The sequence below is a fragment of the Schistocerca serialis genome, chromosome 9 (genome assembly GCF_023864345.2).
Source record: "Schistocerca serialis cubense isolate TAMUIC-IGC-003099 chromosome 9, iqSchSeri2.2, whole genome shotgun sequence".
NCBI classification, from domain to species: domain Eukaryota; kingdom Metazoa; phylum Arthropoda; class Insecta; order Orthoptera; family Acrididae; genus Schistocerca; species Schistocerca serialis.
The window spans coordinates 436,192,854-436,211,070 of record NC_064646.1 but is presented as its reverse complement, the minus strand read 5'-3'; the positions used below and the strand labels follow the sequence as shown (position 1 = coordinate 436,211,070).

The 18,217-nt window shown below is 38.1% G+C and overlaps 1 protein-coding gene across 2 annotated transcripts in view; it reads right to left on the bottom strand.

Annotated features, from left to right (window-relative positions):
* Positions 1 to 1,673: 1,673 nt before the first annotated feature.
* The window catches only part of LOC126419896 (phosphatidylinositol 4-kinase alpha), a 205,677-nt gene continuing 189,133 nt past the window's right edge, over positions 1,674 to 18,217 (bottom strand). For both annotated transcript variants that reach the window (XM_050087159.1, XM_050087160.1), the window contains 4 exons: positions 16,091 to 16,213; positions 14,700 to 14,823; positions 14,430 to 14,589; positions 1,674 to 2,925 (listed from right to left, as the gene is read on the bottom strand). In XM_050087159.1, coding sequence (XP_049943116.1) covers positions 2,700 to 2,925; positions 14,430 to 14,589; positions 14,700 to 14,823; positions 16,091 to 16,213 — 633 coding nt within the window. In that variant the 3' untranslated portion in view covers positions 1,674 to 2,699. The remainder of the gene's footprint in view (positions 2,926 to 14,429; positions 14,590 to 14,699; positions 14,824 to 16,090; positions 16,214 to 18,217) is intronic.

The window sequence follows — 18,217 nt, the reverse complement described above, 5'->3', positions numbered from 1 at the left end:
GGAGCAGATTCATGCCTGTTGATACTGCAGTTTACTGTTACACAACACTGCTACTCATATTGTTCGGCGTCTAACAACTGTCATGTGACTATGGAACCACTGTGTTCAGGAGGCCCATATTCAGTGTCACAGAGGATCTCAACAGCCCCACCTGACTAGCATCAAAGAGGGCAGGCATTTAGCATTCTTGGCAGTGCAGTATTGCACAGCTATGTCAGATACTTTGAGTTATGGAACTGGATTGTCTGCAGCAAGAAAATTATCCACACAGAAAGTGCGAAGACATATAAAGCACCACAGATTGTCAGCAGCATGACCCACTGTTGCAGCTTCCTTTGATGTAACCAACTACAACACTGTAGGCTAGAGTGGCACGACATTGTCTTTTCATTCAAATCTGAGTTCTGTTTACAGCATCACGAAGGTTGAACACTGCCAGATTGTGTTCAAGATTGTCACACAGAAACTGGCCATATTTGTCACAAGGGATTGTTCATGAATTTTATTTATACAAAGTAGACTTATTATTCTGTCTGCTGATCACTATGGACTAGTCTACCTAGTATATGACAGTGAACTAATAGCACCATTACGACGTATTATCTGAAGATAGACAACATTTTCTAAGTGATTACAGAATCAATGGACAGAAAAATTAGCCTACTTTGTACTGTCATATGGGCCCAGCGCACGCTGTAACGGAATGAAATGCCATTGGGTATACAAGACTTCTGTTTTGCATACCAGGTAAGCTGGACAACAGGTGCTGAATTTCTGACACATTATGGCTTGTGGTCTTGCCATATCCTTGGGTTCTCAAAGACATCTTTTTCCCACAAGATTATGCAAGACTGCATGTTAACTATGTTATCTTGATCTAACTTAATACTGGTGGTGCTCAAATGTTACCCTGGCCAGCACATTTTCCAGATGTCTCAGATGCTGAAAACTTCTGGTCATTTATTGCTGAGTGAGTGGCACACCACAATTTGACAGTAACTATGACTGATGAATTGTGGCATAGAAATGTAGTAGCATGGCATGAAATATCCAAACCTGTCATTCGAGCTCAGTTTGAGTTGATGCACAGCCAGGTTGCAGCTTTGCTGCTGCCAGAGGTGTCAGCTATCTGTACTGAATTTCTCATCCAGTGTATCCACAAATAATAAATTTAATCTTGTCTTCTTCCTATTGGATTCTATACGCACAATCAGTCAAATTTTGTTACTTCCTATCCTTCCTAGCATTTCACTTTGAATGGCTGGCACTATATATGGCTTTCTACATTCCTCATGATCTAGAAGATCACATGCAGATTCCCTCTCACTGCAGTACATAATGTATCGCCATCACATCTAACAATGGTCACTGAGTCTTATCTGGAGTTTACAGTATACAGAAATGGCAGCTATGATTAATCCCAAGATCAGGAATGTGAATGTTAGGGACAAGTCTTGCTTACCAAATGCTAGATATGTGGCAATTATTACACATTATTTCCTTACCATTATAAATTCTTTATTGCTAAGTAGCCCATAGTCACTACTAATTTTTATCTTGATTGATTCTCTTACTGAATCTCACACAAAATAAGTTCTGTTAGTATTAAAGGAACTGTAAAGAGATAAAACTGCGGTTTAATTGAAAATAATTTGTATTGTTGTACTGGAATGAAATATAATACAAAACAGTGGAATGTAAAACTGACAATTTTGATAAAACATTACAATAAACAGTTTTAATAGTTGATGTTACTACACTCTTATTCATTTCAGATGACTTTTAGAGCTTACTAAATAATTTAACAACACCACTAGATAATTACCATTGGTTTAACATTACTCTTAATATTCCTTGTTCCAACATTAAAAAACACAGAACATATAATGACATGTAAATTACAATGCTTTTTCTCTTTTTATGAGTGTCTTCACTACCATCCTCATTCATAACAAGTTTCAGCCTGCATATTTTATAGTAATGACTGATTAAATAATGGCAGGATGTGCACATCAGTTCGACAGTAACAAGAATAACAATTATTTCAAAATGAGAGATATTATCAGATGAAACAGAAGTGATATTTAGAAACAAACATTTGTCATAAAATGGAAAGAGGGTATGCATTGTTTTTGATGCCATTCGAGAACTCTTGTTTGTTTAATATAATTTTTTTATTTATTTATTATGGGACAGAAAATTAATTCACGACTATGATGACACTTATTTCTTAATATAAAAACAACAGTCTAACTAGTGTATGTAAACAAATATCAGCAGTTTCTGCCTGATTGTAATAGGACAATGACAAACAGTACAAAGTACGACACATCACGCAAAAAATGAAAAAGTCATGGTGAATTGAATGAAACTTATGCATTTATGATATCGTTCACCGCTCATTTTTCTGCATTGTGAACAATACATATTGAAATTATTTACATAAAATAATTAAGTACAATTATTGCATTGCATCTTTTTCATATTTACAAATACTTTACAAATTGTCATGATTGACTCTGACCTGCAAGTGCAACCAATAGACGTAACAATATTTTATGCAGTCAAACCGCATAATATATTTACAAAGACTATATTGCACAGTTGAACAAAAGAGAATTACATTAACAATAAATTACACAATTTACAGAGCAAGAAGATGATAATATGATGTATACCAACAATTACAGTGGCATTATTTAGTATGGTATCTGGTTTTGGTAATACTGTATCATGTCGTATGTCCTGGTACGGAAATTGAGGAAAGAATTTCGTATAATCCCTAACATTGCTGCTGCTGCTTCCTTGTCCGTCACACCAGGGTTGAAACGTGCTCGAAGGAGTTTAATCGTCTGTCCTCGGAAGCAAGGTAACCCTGTATCTAGCATCAGTGACACCAAAGATATAATTGCTTCATGGTATGGCCTGAAATCATAATATTTATAACACAATTCATTTCCAAACAATGGAAAATCCAGTTCATTTCCAGATTTATTACTCATACAAATATTTCATATACAATCAAAATAACTACTAAAGAACAAGTAAGAAGGGGAAAAACATGAGGAGGAAAAATGTCTACAAAATGAAGTATAACCATTACCTAACAAAGCATCTACATAAAGCCATCGACGAGATCTATTTGTGAACTTGAAATGCAGCTAAAGATGAATTACATAATAAAACAGAAAGATTATCAAGCTCTTAGAACCAACATCTATTTATCTGGAGATGAGAGAAGAGGGAATGAGAAAAATATTACAAGTTTTTACAATTTGAACCTAAAATCTTCAGCCTATTTGTACCTCATGGAAATAAATGTGAACTTAGGCTGTGAAACAGCTGTAAATTGCAATTTAGTTCCAACAAAGGTGATAACTTTCATTACACCACACTTGTTCAGTTTGTCTCAGCACTTCATTCATTCTTCTGCTCATTTACTAGCAACAGTAAACAGACAAAGGAGAAATAACTCATTTCCCCATATGTGTTAACTTGTTATGGCCAGATAGTTCTCTCAGATTCATGGGTGTTAACCTGTCTGTGCTGGGCAATTCTCTTAGGCTCACTGATATGTCCACAGATTCATGGGTGTTAACCTGTCTGTGCTGGGCAATTCTCTTAGGCTCACTGATATGTCCACATGCATGTGGAATGAACTGTTGCTTATTGTTTGCTGCCACATTTTTACAATATTGCACAACTTCAGTACCCTCAAACTATGGCTGAGAATGCTGTTTAACTTGTATCCTTAGTGGATACCCCTTCTCAGTTCATCAGTAGATGGCAGAGTCAAATAAAAAGAAATTCTGGTTATATGTAAAGGCTGTTAGTGCTCAGTCACTCGTGAATGAGACTGGAACTGAAATTAAGAGTAGCAAAGAAAAGGCTGAAATGCTTAATTCTGTTTTCAAATGTTCCTTTAAAAAGGAAGGCCCAGGAGAACTGCTCTAATTTAACCCCCATACCACAGTACATGTTAGTGATATTGAGGGACTTCTAACATCATTAAAAATTTCTGTACATCCTTCTGTACTGTTACACAAGTGAACCTGAATATGAAGTGGTAAAGAGCCTCTAAGTTGGGTTATCAAATTTCTACTGAAAAGAAACATCCATTCTAAAAAAGTAATGATGATAGATATTTTATGAAAAGACTTTCCTACTGGTTTTTTCTTTATGCACTTTTGTGGAAGATGAAATCAGACACTATGCTACTGCCACAAAGGAAACAAAAGAAGAAGGTAAGATTAATGTTTAATGTCCGGTGAATGATGAGGTCATTGGAAGCAGTGCCCTGACGGGGGAAGGAAATTGACGCTGTGCTTTTCAGAAATACCATTGTGGCAATTGCCTTAAATGATTTAGGGAAACCACAAAAGCCTAAATCTGCATGGCCAGACAGAGATTTGAACTGCTGTCCTCTCAAAAGTGAGTACAGTGTCTGAACAAATGTGCCATCTCACTTGGCATGAAGCAAAAAACAAAGCTGCTTCAATGAATTTAGAGCTTACTGAAAATAGATAATAAAGTGCAGAAATGTGATGAAATCTTGAAGAAAAAAAAAAAACACAGATTATTAATAGGATATTCTCTTAAGATAACTGCCCTCAACATGGGGTCCAAGTAACCTGTCCCTCCTTTCCAGACTATCCACCCTTTCCCCATGAGAGATGAACTGACAGTTTTGAAAGCCAGGGATCTCAGTGGTACTGGAATTTGCCTCCTGAAGGTAGTAATGGCCACCTGTACTGCCTTATGACTACAAATAACATACTGCCCAAATCATAGTTTGGCTTCCTCTAGGGTTCTGATACTGAAGAGGATATTTACACATATAGAGAGAATGTATTGATTAGACAATGGATTACAAGCTACTGGTAGATGCTGTAATATGCCACAGGCATTTTACAGTATAAATCACAACATCCTCAAATGTAAATCACAAAGAAAGGTCCTCGTATCATGATGCCAGAAATAACTTTGTTGTTCCTCAACAAAATATTGGAAAACGGGACCTCTCGCCAAGTTACTGCCACTCCCACCAATAATGGTCATCTGGAGGGGGGAGTTGGGAAGGAAGAGATCATGCTTCCCAATCACAGCACCATTCCAAACGAAGCTGTTTGTATTGTGGTGTTAACAGCAGCCCATGTAGAGGACAATAACTGCCTACTCCAGCTGCTGCTAATCTCTGACCAATGGTTCAGCATGATACAGAATGTTGAGAGATTTCACTATTTTTTCTCAAAGAACTGGTGCAGATCTAATAGGGAATGGTGTGCTTGATGTGCAATATGTTTATCCTTCCTTGTGTTATCATGCAATGCAACATCATACAACTGTCACATTCAAATGTCCCACAAATGTGGATACTGCGTGATTTGACCAGGTGGCCAAATTGTCCTTCCACCCTCCCCCAAACTTGTATACAACTGGTACAGTCCTTGTACAGCATCTGGATTTTTCCTACTAGTTCTTCAAGCACATTCCTTTCCTCAAGCACTCCCAGATCTCCTCTCTTGCAACACTATCATATACCTTTTTTTACATCTACAAGCACAATTAACAGGCTCTTGCCTTTCTCCCAGTATTTTTCCAAGAGTATGTGGATACTGAAAATTAGATCCATTGTTGATCTATTGCTTCTGAAGCCACACTGCTCCGCTTCCAGCTGCGGTTCTATGATTTTTGTCGATCTTCACTCTATGATCTTCTCTAAAATTGCAACCCATGCAAAAGCATGTTTATTCCTCTTTAATTAATGGGCTTCAATCTACTGCCTTTCATAAACAGAGGTATTACTGACCCCCTTAATCCAATCTGCTGGCATCTTGTTGTCTTTCCACTCTGCACTGTGTGTTCTGTACATTTATTGTAGGCCCTGCATGCCTGCTGCCTTTATCATATCCACATTCTCTTCACCTGCTCCCGCATATTTTCCTTTAGGTGTAGATTGTAAGGCTGCCTTTTTCTGCCCAATGGGAGTTTCTTCACTGTTGGTGTGAGTATTTGGTTCTGTGTTATGTTCTTCAACTGATCTATTAAGCAGTTGGTCAAAATTGTCCTGACAGGTATTCTCTGAAGTTATTTTCTTTTCTTACTAGATTCACATTTTCTTCTTCAAGTGCCTTTACAGTATTCACCGGTTCCCTTTTTACCTCTGATAATACTGTAGAGAAGTTTCTCATTGCATCTGCTATCCACCTCCAGTTCCTGCATTAATATCTTCCATGTCTTGGCCTTCTCTTTTGTAACAGTTCTTTAAACTTCTTATTCCTTATTTCAGTATATTTGTTCCAGATCTCTTCTCTTGGCTTCATTTCTAGTAGTTCTGGTTCATTTTTCCCAATCCCTTTCTTTTTGTTAAAAATTACATTGTAATAGTGCTATTCTCACTCTTTCATTCCATGTTTCTTGTTTGTGATTAACTTTTTCTTTTGCAAATGAAAAATGTATAAATATCTCCACTCCGGCAATGCCTTTGAATACCATATCACTTAGTTTATGTGGAAGGAACATTAGTATATCAACTGCTTGTACATGAATCTTGATTATGTAAACTCCTGGAAATGGAAAAAAGAACACATTGACACCGGTGTGTCAGACCCACCATACTTGCTCCGGACACTGCGAGAGGGCTGTACAAGCAATGATCACACGCACGGCACAGCGGACACACCAGGAACCGCGGTGTTGGCCGTCGAATGGCGCTAGCTGCGCAGCATTTGTGCACCGCCGCCGTCAGTGTCAGCCAGTTTGCCGTGGCATACGGAGCTCCATCGCAGTCTTTAACACTGTTAGCATGCCGCGACAGCGTGGACGTGAACCGTATGTGCAGTTGACGGACTTTGAGCGAGGGCGTATAGTGGGCATGCGGGAGGCCGGGTGGACGTACCGCCGAATTGCTCAACACGTGGGGCGTGAGGTCTCCACAGTACATCGATGTTGTCGCCAGTGGTCGGCGGAAGGTGCACGTGCCCGTCGACCTGGGACCGGACCGCAGCGATGCACGGATGCACGCCAAGACCGTAGGATCCTACGCAGTGCCGTAGGGGACCGCACCGCCACTTCCCAGCAAATTAGGGACACTGTTGCTCCTGGGGTATCGGCGAGGACCATTCGCAACCGTCTCCATGAAGCTGGGCTACGGTCCCGCACACCGTTAGGCCGTCTTCCGCTCACGCCCCAACATCGTGCAGCCCGCCTCCAGTGGTGTCGCGACAGGCGTGAATGGAGGGATGAATGGAGACGTGTCGTCTTCAGCGATGAGAGTCGCTTCTGCCTTGGTGCCAATGATGGTCGTATGCGTGTTTGGCGCCGTGCAGGTGAGCGCCACAATCAGGACTGCATACGACCGAGGCACACAGGGCCAACACCCGGCATCATGGTGTGGGGAGCGATCTCCTACACTGGCCGTACACCACTGGTGATCGTCGAGGGGACACTGAATAGTGCACGGTACATCCAAACCGTCATCGAACCCATCGTTCTACCATTCCTAGACCGGCAAGGGAACTTGCTGTTCCAACAGGACAATGCACGTCCGCATGTATCCCGTGCCACCCAACGTGCTCTAGAAGGTGTAAGTCAACTACCCTGGCCAGCAAGATCTCCGGATCTGTCCCCCATTGAGCATGTTTGGGACTGGATGAAGCGTCGTCTCACGCGGTCTGCACGTCCAGCACGAACGCTGGTCCAACTGAGGCGCCAGGTGGAAATGGCATGGCAAGCCGTTCCACAGGACTACATCCAGCATCTCTACGATCGTCTCCATGGGAGAATAGCAGCCTGCATTGCTGCGAAAGGTGGATATACACTGTACTAGTGCCGACATTGTGCATGCTCTGTTGCCTGTGTCTATGTGCCTGTGGTTCTGTCAGTGTGATCATGTGATGTATCTGACCCCAGGAATGTGTCAATAAAGTTTCCCCTTCCTGGGACAATGAATTCACGGTGTTCTTATTTCAATTTCCAGGAGTGTATTTTTGTTTTTCTGACATGTTACATATCTTCGAGGAAGTCCTCAGCCTGAGACTACAGAATGAATAATATCCGTAATCTAATCTGTATTATTCATATACTGATGAGCCATTATGGCCACTGTCACCCACGAGACAGAATTTCAGCTAATAGCATTATGGATGTGAAGTTAAGGAAAATACATACGCAGAGATGAATGGGGAATCATTCTAGTGTTATAGGCTACAAATGGAGAAATCCACTGACATAAGCAACTTTGATGTGGGACAGACTGTTATGGCCATGTGCCAGAGAATGAGCACCTCAGAAACAGGGAAGCTGATCAGCTGTTCTCGTGGTGCTGTTGTCAGCATCAATAGAAAATGGTTGAAGAATGGTGAAACCATGAGTAGGTGACATGGTGTTGGATATCAATGTCTCACTGCACAATGCAGAGTTGTGGCTTGCCTGCTCTGTAAAGTGGGACAGGTGGCTATCTGAATCAGATCTGATGACAGAGTACAATGCTGATGCAGGACCAAGTGTTTTGGAGCACACCATTCAATGAACATTGTTAAACATAAGGCTCCAACTCCCCACATGTTCCCTATAGTCAATTATGGCTGCAGTAGGCTCAGTGTAATGCAGCAGAATAGGGCAGTATGAAACAAAGAGAACGATACCATATATTTTGGGATTCTATTACGTTATCTTTACGCAAAGTCATATACATCCAGAACATTCAACTGTATTGTCTGACACTTACTACATCTATGAAAACTAATTAATAAGTTGCATAATACACAAATCCAATCAATTCATATATTGCAAACCCAGAACATGTTACATCAAATGTAAACATACAAGGAGAACATTATTTGTAAGAACAAGACACAAAAAGGCTGCAGTAATAATGACGGAACTCAACGTAAAGAGACTGAAATCATGTCAAGCATCAAACATCATGGCGTAACTACAAAGTAATTAAGGGATGTGGTCGTACTATTGTTATCAGTGAATATTTCATGAAATTTTGATACAAAAACTGATTTATTTCAGCATACTAAATATATAAAATTTGTTGTCATCATTTGTCAAGCAAAACACCATAATTAGTGTCATGAAAGCACATAAATGCCAATTGTAAGTTTAATTATGTACAGTAGAAAAAATACATAAAAAGGTTGTGTCACTGTTGTATGTTATATAAGCACCACAATCAGTAGACAAATGGCAAGTGCAGTTCAGATCAGCTTTCTGATTGGTATTACATCACTCCAGTATGAGACTTTATGATGAGAAGTCTGAGTGGTATTTGTAGAAATAAATATATAAAAGATTAATTCCAATGTGTTGGCTACAACATTTAGAAATTAGTGTACTACAGAAACTGTCTTCATAGCTGTATGTGGTTACCAAGAATGTTTCATAAAGGAAGGATTATTTATTTGCTGGAGAGTTATGCCATCTTTTCATGGAAAGCAGATACAAAAGTTCTAATGTAAACGGATAGATAAAAAAGTCTACTCACCAAGTGGCGGCAGGAGAACACACACATAAAAAAAGGTTTTACTTATGCAAGCTTTCTGAATCAGTGGCTTGTCCTTCTGGCAAAAGGGTTGAAGGGGAAGAAAGAGGGGTGAAGGGAAAGGAACTGGAGAGGTTTAGCAAAAGGGGTAGAGTTGGAAAAGTCACCCAGAACCCTGGGCCAGGAGAGACTTGCCAGAGAGAATGAGCAGAGATAAATATGTAATCATTCTTGTAATATGGGCCACAAATGGGGAAATCCACTGACATAAGCAACTTTGACATGGGACAGATAGTTACGGCCCTGCGTCAGAGAATGAACATGAAGGAAATGGAGAGGCTGGTCAGTTGTTCATGTGTTACTGTTGTCAGCAGTCCTGTACGGTAAGTATTTCCACAATCCTGTGTTCTGGGTGACTTTTCCACACACTTCCCCTTTTCCTAAACCTATTTTGGCAAGCAGAACAAAAAGAAAATTTTATGGAAGGATTTGGACAATAATACCTTATTACCCTGGCTGGGGATACAGCCTATACAGGTGGAAAAGAACCAAATTAAAGTGAATAACTGAAAATACAATAATTTATACAAATGGCTACAAACATTTACACAGGAACAATTTAAGAATCAAGGTAAATGAACGACTGAAATGAAACATAATTTATGTAATTAAAATAAAGTCTTGCATGGAAAAATAGAGGGAATGACAGGTGAAGTGATTAAGGGTGTAGAACAATCAAAATGTACACTAAGTAACAATTTAGAATTGTTATTGAATGGACTAAGACAGTCGCTGGGGGATAAACAACATATTACGAATAATGAACAAACAATTTGAGATACAAGATATCAAACTTTAGTTACCAGTTGGCAGTATCACAAAAAGGACTTGGAAAATAAGACTGGGATCACAAACAATTAGTTGCATAGGATGTTGTAGTCAAAAATAAGACTGTAAAGATAGAATCAGATTAAATAAATAAATTTGAAAATATTTGTATTGTAGAAAATTACATTTAGTTGGAAGAGACTGAAAACATAACTTTTGACTTGTTAGAGTTCACTTTAGTGGAAGCAGTTTGTCAACAAAGTGTTACACACCTCAGAAATGTAGTTGGAAATTTTACCAGTGTTAGCAAAAACAGAAGTAAAAGTACTTAAAGAAATTAAAATATCAGAAAATTAAACTAAAATGAATATATTTGAACAAGTGTGAGCTATTAGCAAATATGTCTGTTAAACATTTTTCAAATGATGATACTCTGTAACTCATAAACTTAAACTATAGAACAACAGGTTATTCCAAATGTAATATGCAATGTAAATGTTTCTTTGCCTAAACAAAAAAAAAGCTAATAATGTTACCATGGGAATGCAAAAGTGTATGGGTTTGTGAATTGTAAAACTGAATAGTAGCTATATAGTGTACATTTATGCATATATCTGACACGGGGACCCTCCAACAGATTTTGGGGTGCTTCAAATATGTTGTAGGGTTTTTTAGCGATGGGCCTTGATTTTTGAGAAAATAGATTTTGAAGTTCACTGGGTGCATTGTATACCCGTAACATTACATATGCTCTGAGCAAGTCAGTGTAGCACAGCAGTAAAGGTTCATGACTACCGTGCTGGAGGTACCATGTTCCAATCCTGCTCGTGTACTTTTTTTTCCCAAAAATCGTCCTAATTTTTCAATTTTATTTCAAAGAATATCAACAAACAGTGTAAGGTGTGTGAAATTATAAAGATATAATCAGTTATTCATTTTTTCAAATATTCATTCCGTTTGTAGTTTGCAGTTGGAGTTCCAAATGTTCGTTCAACAGTCGCTTCTTGTATTACCTGAAATCGATCTCCGCCCATTATCATTCCCTCTCCCATGAAAACCATTAGCCATCATGAGAACCCTAGCTCCTAGTTGTGGCCAATGAGGATGCGAATTGCATTCCTTTATGTTCGCATCTAACTACAAGCGTCAGTTGCTCTCAAAGCGTCTCTAGTGCTGTGTGTTGGAAACATTCTGTGAAATGGAAGAACCAAGTGTTTCTGTAGTAATGCAGCCAGAAGAAGATCCACAAGTAGAGGAGTTGAACAAAGAATCAAAAGGCCAAATCACAAACGCCATTAAATATGCCAAAAATCTACCCTGCGAGCAGGATTCGAACATGGGGTACCTCCAGCGTGGTAGCCGTGATCCTTCACCGCTGCACTATGCTGACTTGCTCGGAATATATGTAATGTTACGGGTATACACAGTGCGCAATGAACTCCAAGATCGATTTTCTCAAAAACCAACGCCCGTCGCAAAAAAACCAGATAGCCAGGTACTCAGGGTAAGTGCCTCTACAACATATTTGAAGCGCATCAAAATCTGTGATTTACAGCATGGAGGGTCCCCTTGTGAGTGGTATCTGTTCTGTCAGACACATTTGACAGATTGTACATCACTCATTATGATGCTGCCTTAGAACCCCAATATTAATTTTGAAGCACCCAGTACTTATGTGCACATACTTCAATGCATTGAAACAATTGTATTTGGTGGAAACTATTTATACTATCTGTCAATTATTATTATTGTTATTATCACCACCACCACCACCACCACCACCACCGTCATCGTCATCGTCATCATCATCATCATCATCATCATCATCTGAGATGCATAATTATCTAATAACTGCCACAATGTACAGAAGATTACCATTTATAATCCACAGTTTATGCCGGAGCACCTATGTACACTATGTTGACCAAAAGATGAAGAGATGATTGTACCAGGAAGGGACAATCCAAAATAAGACTGATGTGCCAATGAAATTCAATGTATTCAAATAACTGTATATCTGTGAAGGTATACATAATTGCTCCAAGTCAATTTGCCAGCTAGTGTTATTGACTAACCAAAGTAAAATTGGAGAGGCAAATAAGAAGACAATTTATATTTCTTTTGAAACTTATGCTGTCATACTGTGAAAACCACCACATGAATTGACAAAACAATCATATCCATTACGTTTGGTAATAAATTTAATTAGTATTTTGGGTATCTTGTAAATCTTGGCAGCACAAACACTATATGCATTGCCAATGCTGTAACAAGATATACTAATTACAAAGACTCTGTGTATACAGACAAGTTGTATTATGTGAAACATAAATGATTTAGTCATATACTTTTACTCTTTAATACTACTATTACCTGAGAGAGTGAACTTTTCACTGTGTGATATTAGAAACTGTAAAGTCTAGTCATGCATTTCAATAGTTTAATATTATTTATGTTTTTCTGCGACTGTGGTTTGTCTGAATGGAGACTAAATAATTTTTCAGAGAAATACATAAGAGCTGAGTACAACTGAGGAGAAGTGGCATACTGAATGGTGATGGTTCATACACGAATCCTGGACAGGCTTGCAAGTTCATGGATAGAAAGAAGGTGCTTTATGCAAAAAATATAAGTTAATAATTTATGTAAAGAAAAAGTAATTATTATATATAGATTGTGTGGGATTAAAATTTGAGAATAAACTGAAAAAATACTAATATTTCACGTAAAGTTTTATGTAATGTGAACAATAGATTTGTTGAAACTTTATATCACAAATGCACACAGACACTACAATTACTTTATACGACAAACTTTCTATGCTGGTGCATGAATGCCATGATAAAGCCTTGCCCATAATAATTCCAATGTGTTGTCTATATCATTTAAAAATCAGTCTTTAATAACAATAAATTTAATAATGAGTCTTTCCCAAAATCTACCCCTTTTCTTAGACCTCTCCAGTCCTTTTCCTTCACCCTCCATCCTCCCCCTTCAACACCTCTGCCTGAAGAAGGAGCCACTGGCTTTGAAAGCTTGCCAATCACAACAGTCTTTTATGTGGGCATTCTGCCGCCGCTTGGTGAGTAGGTTTTTGATCTATCCAGTTAAATAATATTATCAATAATTGATTGTTTCCATAGCTATATTTAATAATTAGTGTACCACAAAAATTGTCTTGTTATGCTGTATGTGGATACTGGCAAGCACCATAAAGAAAGTATTATTTATTTTCTGGAGAGTTACACTGCCATTTCGGCGGAAAGCAGAGGCAAAAGTTAAGTGTTCAAGTTTATTTGCAGAAGCATAGAAACATTATAATGGGATCATCGAGATAGGACCCCAGATGAATAGAAATTTGTCATCTGGGTGGATGAATCACATTTATTGACAGTTTGATGGTGTGTCACTTAGGTGAACAGCTGCTTAAAACACGTACCATGCCACAGAAAGAGGCTGGTGGGTGCGTTAGTACACTACGGGGAGCATTCACCTGGGCTTCTGTGAGACCTGTGGCAGTAATCCAAGGTACTTGACAGCTGTGAACTATGAGAACATTATTGCAGACCATCAGCATCCATTCATACTTGATTGTCTCTCTGGAACAATGGCACTTGCAGTGGAATATCTCTCTCTGTCATAGGCCAGAATCGATTTGAGGAGGATGATAATGAGTTGATGTTGTTGATATCTTGGCCACCAAATTTGGCTGATCCCAATCTGATGGAACACATTTAGGAGATTATTGGGTGCCAGCTATGCGCTGACAAACCATTGGTTCATAATTTACAGGAACTGTGTGAAATGAGCAAAGACATCTGGTGCCACATGTCTCCGGAAGCCTACGAAGAACTTGTCAAATTCATTTCACATAGAAGCACTGCTGCACTGAATTCCAAAGGTGGACCAACATACTATTGCACAGGTCATCATATTTTGGCTCGTAAGCGCAAAACTGATTATTTGACACATTATGAGCATTTGTCAGTACCTTGTGTGCAGCCCGATAATGACTTGTAGAATGTTCCATCACTTGTAAGACAAAGGTGTTACCTACAATTAAAATTCATGTCTTGCATTATGAAAGAGCAGTTATCATTCGTTTACAAACCTGACAGCCAAATATGCCTGCACACAAAGTTCCATAAACCACCGGAATGGTGCAGCTTCCATTTTGCCTCCCATGACCATCACCATTTCATCTGTCAGCTTGATATCTGGTTCAAAGCCTAGATTTCCACCAGGTGAGCTCTCAAACATGAAGCCAAAATCTGTGTGTGCAATAAAGGAGTTAATAACAATACAACCAAACATCACTTGCAAAATTTTGTAAAGTGTAGGTGAAGAAATACGCACAAAATAGAATCAGTATAATGCTCACCGATGTGGATTATATGGCCTTCGGTGTCCAACATGATATTCCCATTGTGTCTGTCTTTTATTTGCAGCAAGTAGCCTATAACGCTGTAGGCAGCCATTGACTTGATGAAGTTACGCCTTGCTTTCTACACAAAAAAATTAATAAATATTTAAATATTTCTTATTTTAAAAGAAAATAAAAACAATGCAAGACAATAGTGTGTACTTTAATGTAGGTAGTAGCAATTTTACTTTTGTTTCCGTATCACAAAAACCATTTAAAATGTCAAACACTGCTTATTTATTATAAGTTCTTACAGACTTTATTTTTCAATGAAAGGAACAACTAGAAACTTCTATACAGAAATGTTCAATAGAAAGTTTTAGAGGAGAAATTTAAAACAGAAGATTCAAAGGGCATGCCACCAAGCCACTGACTTCAAATACATCCAGAACTGTTGACGATACTAGCATATGTCCTGTCATCCAATGTTGACATGGAACTGCAGGTTAAATTGCACCTTGTTTGGCAGTGAGACCTTCAAATTTAAGAAATCTGTATCCTTTTCACAAAAAATATCACAGTAAGCTACAACAAACATCAAAACCAGTACAAGTCTCCTTCAAGGACTCGTAAATTGCGTTTAAAAAGTACATAGTTTCATTCTTTACTTAACACAGTTGCATCAGTATTGTACAAACGTTATGAGTATTGGTAATACAGCAAAACATCCTTCATCCCATTACCAAGCATTGTTTTAAATTCTTCAACATTTCTGACAATATTTGAGATTAACAGCTTAACTGTGTAGCTACACTTAAACATCAGTAATAGATTTTTCCTGTTTTGCTTTTTGAAGGAGGCTAGAGTGCTGTAAATGCTACGTGAATCATAAGTATGGAAATTAAAAATCATTTGAAAGTTAATTGCAGTTTTACAAATTACAATGACTCTATGCTAAATGACAATCAATTTCATGAATGTACCAATGGGAGTCAGTACAAGATAGGTACACCTTAGTAACAGCCTTACTATTAAATTCTGAGAGCTCACATTTTGATATGAATCCAGAGACTACCACATCCTACAAAATATGTCTCACATAATGACTAGGAGAGAAAATTACACAAATAAATTTGGTCATGTTAACAGAATCTTCCGGTGGTTCTTGGTAGAACAATAATTATATTATCAATAAATATAATAATAATAATAATAATAATAATACTAAATCTGGTCTTGCAAATCTGTGAAGCAAAAAAGAAGGGTTTGGGAGGGAGGGAAGGGGGGAGGAAAGATTATGGTACACTATGTACCATTGGACGTTTTGTGACGTGCAGATGTAAATGTATAAATTCCTTTGGTATTTTATCACCACAATTTTTAATGAAAAGGGGAAGACAGAAAATTACCTGAAATTCCTTTGTTTTCTCATCACCATAGGTCTTAATGAAATATTCATACATTCCAAAATCAGTCTGTCGCCCAAGCTGATCTCTTGATTTGGCGTTGGGCACACACTCAATAACACCACACTGAAAAAAAAAAAGAAGCTCAAATATCAAGAACCAAGCTAATCTTGTTCTTCATAACCATGACAAGACACACACAAAAGATGTCTAAATTGTATCATAAGCTTATGCTACGTAGATTAGAAAAAAAATGGATGGAGCAGATAATTCTGAGTATAAAGGCTGAGGCTGCCTGTCTGGTTAGGAGGGGGAAGGAAAAGTAGTTGTGATAGTACTCAAATGTGCAGCTTCTATAAAAATATTTTCAATTGAAAAGGGGGAAAAAGAAAGACATTTGAAAGTGGCTTGCCCATTTTACAGAAAAGGGGTTCTGTTTCAGTTACTTGGTTCATATCCCAGCTCTCAAATTATTTCTTCATTATCTCCATGTTTACAATGGGAATCACTAAGTCACAAGAAATTACAAATATACAGGGTGATAATAATTAAACTTCCAAACCACTGTAGAAATAACACCACTGGTCATAATGACATCAAATTGCAACAGAATATTATCCCAATCTATAAGAACGGTGAGAAAAATAATGTAGAAAATTACACAACATTATCACTGTTCTCTGTGTTTCATAAACTTCTGCAAACATTAATTTATCAAAGATTAATTAATTTTCTGGAAAGGGATCAAATCCTCTCTGATGCTCAGCATGGCTCATGGAAGAATAAAAAATGACTGCTACATGTACAATTACATACACTCCACCTTAGATGCTCTAGATAAAAAACAAAAAGCAGTTGGGATCTTCCTATATTTTCAAAGGCATTTTATGTCATAGACCACAAAATTATACTATACAAACTGCAGTCCTATGACATCAGAGGCACCCTTCTGAACTGGTTCAACTCATATTTATAAACAGGAAACAGAAAGTAGCAATAACAAAAAATGATCAAGGGCATGTGGGAACTTACTGCTATGATTATAAAGATATTGCACAAGGTGTCAGGATTCAATTCTTGGACCAATTCTGTTCCTTTATAATAAGTAATTTATCCCTGAACACCAATGCCAATACCAGTCCTTAGCAGTAGAAATGCTCATGAGTTCCAAGGGGTCACAACTGAAGGTACAGGTGAGTCAGGGAAGATGACTGTTTTGATAGAAATAACCTGATACTCACCACAAAGAAAACCACCTTCCTGAAGTTTCATCTGATAATCAAGAAATGTATGCCCAATATGAAAATACATGGCTCTGTAATATCACCTGCAGCAGACAAGATTTTTAGGCCTGTGTATCCAGATCAACTTAAAATGGCTAACATACACCGGCAAAACTAACAGTAAGCTGAATAAAGTGTGCTGTCTTGCACATCCTTGCATACCACACAAGACTACTATATTCTGGGCAGGCTCTACACACAGCTTCAGCATTCTTCACACTCAGAAGATGACTATGAATGTAATTAACAGCACAAAGCCAAATGACAGCTGCAAACCTCTCTTCCAAAAATCACTGTTGGCAGTATCTACATATTATAAACATTTACATATTATAAATATGTCAGTTTGTAAAAATGTGAATAATCATAATCATGGTATACGAAAGAAAATGAAACTTCATTTTCAGGGAATGTGTATCTCTGGCTTTAAAATTTCAACATTTAACGAAGGCATTCAACTTGCCAACAGCCTGCCATCAGAAACAAAAAACATGAAGTATCTTTGTTTAATAGGAGTCTGGAAACTTTTTTGCTTTATCATAGCTTTTACACTGTATCTGAATTTTTGGGTCATATATATGTGAAAAAAAAGCATGAAATCAATTGCAGGAATTATTTCTGTAAAATAAATAAATGCTAATGTAAAATAACACCATATGCAACTGCACCAACTGTGTGCTATACTTTAAGTAAGTAAGTAAGTGTGTGTGTGTGTGTGTGTGTGTGTGTGTGTGTGTGTGTGTGTGTGTGTGTGTGTGTGTGTGTGCATGGGGGTGGGAGGGGAGGGGAGGGGAGGGGGGAGGGGAGGGGGGAGGGGAGGGAGGGAGGGAGGAGGAAATGTGAAATT